This window comes from Mercenaria mercenaria, unplaced genomic scaffold (assembly GCF_021730395.1).
Source record: "Mercenaria mercenaria strain notata unplaced genomic scaffold, MADL_Memer_1 contig_4801, whole genome shotgun sequence".
Taxonomy (NCBI): Eukaryota; Metazoa; Mollusca; class Bivalvia; order Venerida; family Veneridae; genus Mercenaria; species Mercenaria mercenaria.
Window position 1 is genome coordinate 1,046 of NW_026463059.1, and position 9,215 is coordinate 10,260.

Below are 9,215 nucleotides of genomic sequence, written 5' to 3' on the forward strand. Positions count from 1 at the left end.
ATAATAAGTTCATTTATCGTTTTCCCGTGTATAAGCAGAACTGTCCATTAAATGTTATTTAAGCAACACATCTCTTGACTTTTTAAACTTGACGTTTAAAAAAATCAAGAGACCTCATGACCTCCAGTGCGCATATTTCAAAAACTTTCCCATAATTTTTAGCACCATTTAAGTTTATGGGATGTATAAGACGTGCGGTTGTTGCAATCATTTATCGCACAGGTCTACAATTACCTCAAACGTTAACGGCAGAACTTTTAATGTGGTACTTAATTCTGACGTTGATTGAAATACGTCCCACATGATATATGTACTGACTTGAAACGCACCCAATTGTGGTATTCAATATGTTGGCCAAACAGGACGTTCTTTAAAAATTCGTTTCCGTGAACATTCATACAAAATACGTAGTCGGAACAAGTTTACTACATTTTTATACCAACACTTTCGTAAATCTGGCCATACATTTGATCAGGTAACAATGCAACCAATAGAGCAAATCGTATATGATACTAATTCCACATCTAGTTTTAAGATTAAAGCCAGGCATGTAGCAGAATTCAAATGGATTAAAAATTTACAGTCACCGTTTCCGTTGGGCTTAAATGATAATATTTATCAGGAAGGTAATATCTCTAAAAACCCTTATATCGATATCTTTTCTATTTTAAATATTAGGAAACGTAAATCCAGGTCTCATGGAATTAGACGAAATGGTAATGTTAAACGCAAATCTAAAGTCAATATATATGTTGCTGACCTCGATTTAATTCTTTCAAACTCTGGTAGACATTGAATGCTTTCTCGTCTTACATCTTTATCTGTACAGTCTCTTTAAAAGCTAGACGAATAAGCGGACCAATATGTTATTCAAACAGATCCGTTTTACACTGTATCATATCTTATTCAAAGTTACACACAACATGTTCTCCGTCCACATATTGACACCCAATCTGACCATGAGAGACATTTTCTTAAAATTTATTTCATGAACAAAGGTATTGACTTCATCGATGTACCTAGTATATTTCGTGATAAACGTGTCATTGATTCTGTGCCTAAATATTTCAGAAACTCCGAAGTTCCTATTATCTGTTATAAATATAAAACACCTGTAAGAAATGTTATTTTCAATTACAATAAAATTGTTTCCGACTTAGATGTTCAAACAAATACTCCTTCTTACTGCGAATGTAAAAACTCAAAATTTTGCTATTCAGATGCAGGTCATGTCATCACTGGTAATTTTGATATTATTAAGGACAAGCGTATTCGTAATTTATTCTTTAAAGGACCTAAATATAGAATTTCTTCAACTATTGATTTTAATGCTTGTCGTGATCAGATTGCAGAATCCATCGAAACCTTCTGTGTTAAATGGTGTCGTCGTGAGAACGCTGATCCCAATGCATTAACGTCTTGGAAACGAAATATTTTTAACATTGTTGATTCTCGAATCAAATTTTATCAAACTAATGAACACCTACTTCCACCAAAACCCAAGTTTACTTTAAGACATTTGAAAAAGGAAATCCAAGAATTCCAGCAGACAAGGCGGCCAACAATATTATCATCATTTGACGCCTGCATTATATTAATGTTTTACAAAACGAACTAAATAGCACTAACACTTATACATTGAGTCCTTCTGTTGAAAATAAGTTGATTACTGATCACATCACTGAAGTTTCTAATTTAAAAGTTCGTATAGACGATCAACAAATTAAGCTACCGACCATGTATTGGATTCCCAAATTGCATAAACAGCCATATAAAGCTCGCTTTATCGCTAATTCAAGCTCTTGTACAACTACAAATATTTCAAAACTATTAACATCATGTCTAACTGCTGTGAAAGCCCACGTGGAAAGATACTGCGATAAGTATACGAAAACTCTGGTAAATACTTATTTTGGTCGATTAAAAATTCTGGTGAAATCCTGGATAAGTTGAAAATTAATAATTACAAGGTATCTACAGTCAGTACATACGATTTTTCTACTTTGTATACCACTTTACCACATAACTTAATAAATGACAAATTAACTGCCCTAATTCAAAAGACTTTTGCCAGAGAGAATGCTACATTTATTGCTTGCAATTTTGACAAAGCTTTTTTAACTAACAATATTATTAAACATTATACAATGTGGACCTGTGACGAAGTTTGTAAAGCCCTTTCCTTTTTATTGAACAACATTTACATCAGGTTTGGGAATGCAGTTTTTAGACAAGTTGTTGGTATTCCCATGGGAACAAATTGTGCACCCCTTGTCGCAGATTTGTTTTTATATTGTTATGAAAGAGACTTTATGTTGAGCCTCTCTCCAGATACGCAGGCAGATATTATAACGGCATTTAATAATACATCACGCTATCTAGATGATATTCTTAATATGGATAATCCGTTTTTTGGTCAATTGGTGGGTACTATTTATCCTAGGGAGCTTCAGTTAATTAAAACTAACAATTCGGATACTGATGCTTCATTTTTAGATTTTCAATCTCTCTATTTATGACAATTTTATACATACCAAAATTTATGACAAGAGGGATAATTTTAATTTTAGTATTGTAAATTTTCCCCATTTGGATGGGGATGTACCTCAGGCTACATCTTATGGGGTATATATTTCTCAATTAATTCGGTTTGCCAGAGCGTGTAGTCATGTCAAGCATTTCAATGAACGTAATCAATATATTACAGGTAAACTTCTTCAGCAAGGCTACCGTTATTACAAATTGCGTAATATAGACAAACTGTGTGTGCAACAGTTTAAATAGTTCAGATACATGTTAGACCACGTATTAGTAAAGAAAACATTTCAAATATGATTGTGTGCGACATTAGTGACTTCCCATAATTAATTATAGACGTGAATGAATATTGATGTGGGTTTTCTTAGCGACTTAGCATTTTTTTGTAAACAAATCCGAATCGGCTAGTGCTTCACAAATATATTGAAATACCTGTGTCAGGTATGTCCTTGATATAGATGATGACGATATGATATTTACGTTGGCAGTGGATAATGAAATCGGTACTATTTACTAACATACGATTTTGTGTGGAATTGCGCGTGGATTCTGTACGCCTGTTTTAAGTATCTATGCGTGCATGGAAAAATCGACTAATTTTGGGAACAGTGATCTTCATGCTAAGATTTTTACTCAATTCACGCATGTTTCCTTTCGGCCTGCTCGATTTCATTTCTGAAACTATGTCCGTGGCATAACAAAAAATATTTATACGCGTCACGTGCCAGACAGAATACACGAGTGTGAATGAAAGGCGTGAAAAGTGAGGTATCAATCAGTCTCCACGGATTTTACTGACTTCTGCACATGTGCGAGATACAGTACATAATCGGTGACATGATTCTATTACGTCAGAAAATGTTGACTGACATACTTTCAGCGATTAATTAAGGACGCTAAAAGCATGACCAAGACTTCAAATTCAAAGGGAACGAGACAAAAAAAAAAAAATGTTTAATGAACAGAAATTTATCACAAAAGATAATATTTCTTAGATCGGTAATGTCAAAATTGCGTTCATTAAAGTAGCAACTTATAGTTAAAAAGAAAGGAAAACGTCCGTAATTAATTAAAAGAGGTGATCAAACACCCACCCACCCATATTTTATACATTTTTACAATTAACCCATCACCCATAAAGACGGTTTTTGTGAGGACCACCACCATAATTATGATTTTTGGATGGACCCCACCAACCATAATTATGATTTTCCGATGGAACCCACTACCCGTTATTAAAAGATTCGGTTGCCGTCCGACACCGCCCCTCCCCCCCATAAATTTAATTCTGGAATCGCCATTATAAATAACTTCAAATTCCGAGTAGGCTCTATGACTGCTCTCTGGATCGTTCATACAAGTTATTTAAGTCAAATATAAATCTGGTATAATAATAATGATAGATTTGATAAAAATAAAAAGAGAGAATGGGTTCGCTTTAAAAGAAATCTAAATTAGCAGCCCTCGGATCAAGAGTAAGTCACGAGCTTAAAAGAAAAAGGAGATGCTTCCATATAAACAGCAACATTTAAAAAAGAAATGAAATAAAATAGATAGGTTGATAAAACGATCAACAATTAAGCATTGTTTAAATATATATTTCAAGAAGTAGAGTATAATTCTAACGTGACATAGATACGTCAAGATTTCTATCTTCTATCAGCTGATTGTGTATTTAAACCTAGAGGTAATATTTCCCTTGTGCGCCTCGTATAAATCTGCATATGGCCACAGCAAGATTACGTCATTTGTCTAATACGTCACAAGTTTCTTTCGGAGAAAAAGAATTCTCTTGCATACACAGCCGGTGAATATTGTTTATTGAAGTTCAAATCTGACCATTGTGAAAGAAATTGGATATGTGGCGGACTGTAAATACTTCAGTAAGGATGCTAAAATACAGGTTATCTTTGAACCATGCGTAATGATGTTATTTTGAACAAGTCATCGTTTCAAGGGCATGGTGCGATTGATGCCTGAATTTCACCGATGTTTAAAAGAGCTTGTTTGTACAATTTACTCATCGAGGATTGGATAGAGCTACTGAAGACTTGGAAGAATTTTGGAGTGTACTGTATATAACTTTGTTAAAAGTGAGTCAATTTACATTTTTGTTAGATCTAAATAATGTGTTCATTGTTATAGCTTTTTTTTAAATACAACATTTCATTTCGCTCATGATGCATTCATAAACGAAATGAGTCTTGAATCGCTCCCGATAAAATTCACGTGAATTTTCCCGCAATACTCCAAATTTAGAGAACAAACTCCAATGGCGACAAGAAATTACAATGGGAGACTGCCGTTGAAAATATAAATTTGTCATTTATTTGGATATTTGGCAAAGCAGAAAAAAATCGTTGTATTTCTCGAGGGTGACTTTTTTTTAGTTTATCAAACCATGTTTACTTTGCCGGTAAGTGTCGTAGTTTTGTCATGTGACACCAAAGTTGGGGTAAACCTTTGGAATGGAACAGACTTTAGGATCAATGACAGGTTAAATGCTTATTTTACTAAATTGGGTCTTAACCTCCATATGAGGACACATTTTCACATTTTTTGTAGTAACCGGTTTAAGGGTCATTATCTGACAAATTTAAAACTGTATCATTGATTTTGATATAAAAATTTTAAGAAACTTTTTTGTTTTTCTTGCATTTAATTGTAAGGTTATTCCCTCAAAAGTCATTTTTTACTAGTATGCATACAGCACAATGTGTCATATTTGTAGTGATGCACGTGAAAGACGCACGTGCGAAAAATTAGTCTTTACCGTCACAATGCTTCTGACATAAAATAATCTTTAATTATAAATGAAATCGATAGTAAGTCTGTGTTAAAGGATAGTAAGTTGTTATTTTCTTAAAAGTTTTGCAGGGAAAAAATAGTTTGTATAATGGAAAGAGTGAATTAAACTTTTTAACTTTTAAAAAAAAAATGAAATCCCAATTTTTTCAACATATTTTGTTACCGCAAACATCTATCTTCATAGTGATATAGAAAATTAATCACTGGTCATAAAAAGTATATTTTGCTTTGTATTATGACAATTTAACCAATGGAATATATTGCATAAAAAACTTTTAAATACCAAAAATATGCTACGTGATGGTAAAGACATTTCGTTGCGGTAAAGACACTGAGGTGACGGAAAAGACATTTTTTGTGATGTCATGTACTATGATTCATATAAATACATAATAACGAATACTAATAATGGAAACAATTAAATTTTATTTCATTTAAGTGAAATGCTAGCAAGCAATACAACACAAAATTCAAACAAATAAAAGATCTAACAAATTAAACAGTGTTACGAAAACTTTAAATCAACACATACTGCTCCTTTAAACGTCGACAGCCGTACCTTAATCTCCGAGTCTACAATCATGTCACTTCTTAATGCAACAATAAAAAAGATGAAATATTCAGTTCCGGATCTTATTGAACAGTAGTTATATGCAAAGAAAAATTCTTTTCAGTATTCGATTCCTTTATAAAAAAGATTTTACTTGTATGGCATTTACTGATATGTTGCATGTTAAGTTATATGTTATTCCATCATTCGTTTAACATATGTTTAACCTCCGTCCAATGGCTTGGGTCGATCTGCACATGTCTACCTGTCACATGTAATGGCTCCGGAATAAGCATAAGTAAGTTTTCCCAGTTATACCAGATACAATCTTCCAAATACGGCCAAAAGTAACGGTTTTCACCTATACGGTGCATTACCTTTACTTCTGCAGAGTCGTCATCCAAATCCTTAAGTATATTAAACATGTGTATTTTTTTTATATATATTTGCTCAACTCAAACATCCTTAATCAAAAGAACATTATTAAATTCAAGAGTTACGCATTATAAGTTAATACATTTTGATTTTCTATGAAATGGCTTTCAATAGCTACGTATAAAATTACGCAGTAAATATTGCATTGTGAACATGTCTGTTAATAAGCCTTAAATAATGTCCTTAACATTACATCACCCCTATTGGTTGTACGCACGTGTAGAGTGTACTATATACTGACTTAAGGTTAGGGTTAGGTTTAACATAGGTTAATAGTGTACATTCAATGCGTGCGTACATTCAAAGCGGGATATTTAATGCCGACCTAATTTGTATGCGGCTTTTGTGTATTTATGCAAGAAAATAGGACTTTAGATTGAGATTTTATAATTCTGCTAGTAGGTGCATTCTGTCAACATTCATTAAATTATAAATTTAGCGCAATTAGAATAGTCAATCATTTGAAATTTACCCTCTATAGATATCTGTTGCTATAGTAACTACTTAACATAATCAAATTATTTTAGCAGATGTTTATTTTTCAATAATAATGAATACAACTCCCCTTTTAGTTTCACGCGGAACAATTTATTAGAGTGGAACAAAAGTACGACTACTGACTGATATACCATACCTGAATGATACCTGGATAAGCCTTGTCGTCATACCGGACAACACACCAGTTTCCAATAAGATCTGGATGCGGTTCAATTTTCGTCAATATTTTCTGCGGGTCAACATTTTTCGGTGTTTTCAAAGCTTCTACATCCGTTGGTGGTGTCTGTGGTTCCCTGTAAATAGTATCATGAGTGAATACTCCCTGACTTCTACAATCCATATTAGTTGTCCTTCCAGTTTCGCATCTTTTATCTGCATCATTATTGCTAGGCGAAACAGAGTCATGTTGGGACATTAGAATACATTCTGACGTTTCTGCTATGTAACACTTACAACATGTGGGCCACGTGCAGAAGCAACTAAGTTCCCTCAGATGCATTATACCTCTATGGGCTATGTTTATAACAACCTGGTGGAGCTTCATTGTCCCTTTAATAGTAGGAATATGTGTGGGAATACTGGCTGTAACCTTGTCAATATCCTCAGAAGCAATAAGAAATAAACGTACATTATTGACACGTTTACTAACTTCTTCATAAAAAGATTTAGCGTCTGATATATCTGTACCCATTGACACAATAGCATCAGCTGTACGTTTTACTACCCCTCCTATACCGTCCGCTGCACCTTTACCATGTCCACTTTCTGTAAAGTTCCAAGAACCCATTTGGAACTCAAAGTTTTCAAGTACCTCTTTGTTAAACATGTAAAAGTTGTTTTTTGATCGGTATTGTGTGCTTGGCCCGTTACTTACAAAATGTAGCGTACGTATCTGAGGCATTGTTTCCTTAATTTCCTGCAAAATTGGGAACATATGGGCCCAAATAGCACCAGGACCATGGTATGTGTTCTCTGACACAGTGCAAAAAGACTTTATGCCTGCTTTGCTGTATACAACAACCGTATGTAAAGAAATTTGGTTCCTCGACCCACCAAAGTGCATAGATTGCACTTCTTCAGACATTTTGCAGTTATAATTCTCTGAAAAATCTACATGGATTACGGCCTCTGATGTGTCAACATTGTCCTTTAGGTCTTTCAGAGACATGTATTGATTTCTTATATTAAATATATGTTTGATGTATTTGGCTTTTATCATTTTGACAGTCTCATTAAAAAGAACATCAACAGTAACTTGCTCGGTTTGTTTGACTGTTTTCTGAACATTTCGCATGCTTTTGCCGTCTTTTGTTGGTATATTTTCACTCCTGTTCGCCCATTGGGAAAATGTGACCTGGTTGCCCCCTAGCTCTTCCAGGTTGTTACTACACAACAGTTTATTTTTACAATGTATACAGTCTCCATAACTACAGGCCTTATTTTTCAAATCACATACTAACTGTTCACTGATTTTGTCAGGATTTTTTGAATTAATGACCTTTAATTGATGCAACTTTTCAATTCTACTCTTAACGTTTGCGTGTAATTTACAAAGACATGTATCTCTTGCATCTGTTTTCTTGGCAACAATCCAGAATGGTCTTAACCGACAGAAACTACTATAAGAAAGCTTTTGTGTATCACCTGGGTACTTTTCTAAATACTTTTGGAATAAGTTTTTAAGTGTGTCTGCAAGATATCTCTTCTGCATTTTTTTTCCATTTCTAGTTATTGTGTCTTTTTTTTCCAGGTGCCTGAACACTGTTTATGTCTTCTTCTAAGAACTTCTTTACCTTTTTTCGCATTTCTATTCTCCAAACAACTGATCTTCCTGTCCGCTTATACGAATCTTTCATGTCCGCTCTAACAGCATTAGACACTAGCCTATAGTAACTTATTCCGGTTTCATTTGTGAATTGTCTTTGGATTCTGCTTTTCATTAACAAATCTTTAGAAACAACACTTGATATTAGCTTTCTTTCCATTTTTCCCTTGGACTCTTTAAATCTCTTGGCCAAAGCTTTTACAATAACTTCATCGAATACACCTGTTTTCTGAACAGAAGTTTTACTTCCTTTTTGAACGTGTTTTCTTAGACGCTGTTCTTTTTTCCTGTAATTTTCCCATAGTCTTTTGTATCTGTTTACTTCATTCTGCAGTTTTCCAATAGTTCGATAGGCTTTTGCTCTCTCTTTTTTTACTTTCTTTCTTCCAGATGCATGCTGCGGTGGCCGTTCGATTCTAACTCGTAATGGAGAAGTTTCTGGTGATGTAGTAGGACTATTTACTTCCATGAAATTAATACCTTTTTCATTCATTCTTTGTTGTTGTCTGTATGTTTGTTTCTTTTTTCTCCATTGCCTTCTTATATAGTTCTTTTCTCTTT

At 33.8% G+C, this 9,215-nt stretch overlaps 1 protein-coding gene across 1 annotated transcript; it reads right to left on the minus strand.

The window, feature by feature from the left end:
• Positions 1 to 6,070: 6,070 nt before the first annotated feature.
• LOC123530686 (uncharacterized) lies at positions 6,071 to 7,627 on the minus strand. The gene is made up of 2 exons (XM_045311434.2): positions 6,966 to 7,627; positions 6,071 to 6,303 (listed from the first exon to the last, which is right to left on the minus strand). Exons 1-2 carry the CDS (start codon positions 7,614 to 7,616, stop codon positions 6,100 to 6,102), a joined length of 855 nt encoding a protein of 284 aa, XP_045167369.2. The 5' UTR covers positions 7,617 to 7,627; the 3' UTR covers positions 6,071 to 6,099.
• Positions 7,628 to 9,215: the final 1,588 nt, after the last annotated feature.

What these genes read in the sequence shown, in the direction of transcription:
- LOC123530686 (XM_045311434.2), bottom strand. Translation starts at nt 7,616, where the DNA reads ATGGGTTCTTGGAACTTTACAGAAAGTGGACATGGTAAAGGTGCAGCG. An exon ending in CTTATCCAGGTATCATTCAG is followed by an intron (nt 6,304 to 6,965) that starts GTATGGTATATC and finishes AATATACTTAAG; the next exon opens with GATTTGGATGACGACTCTGC.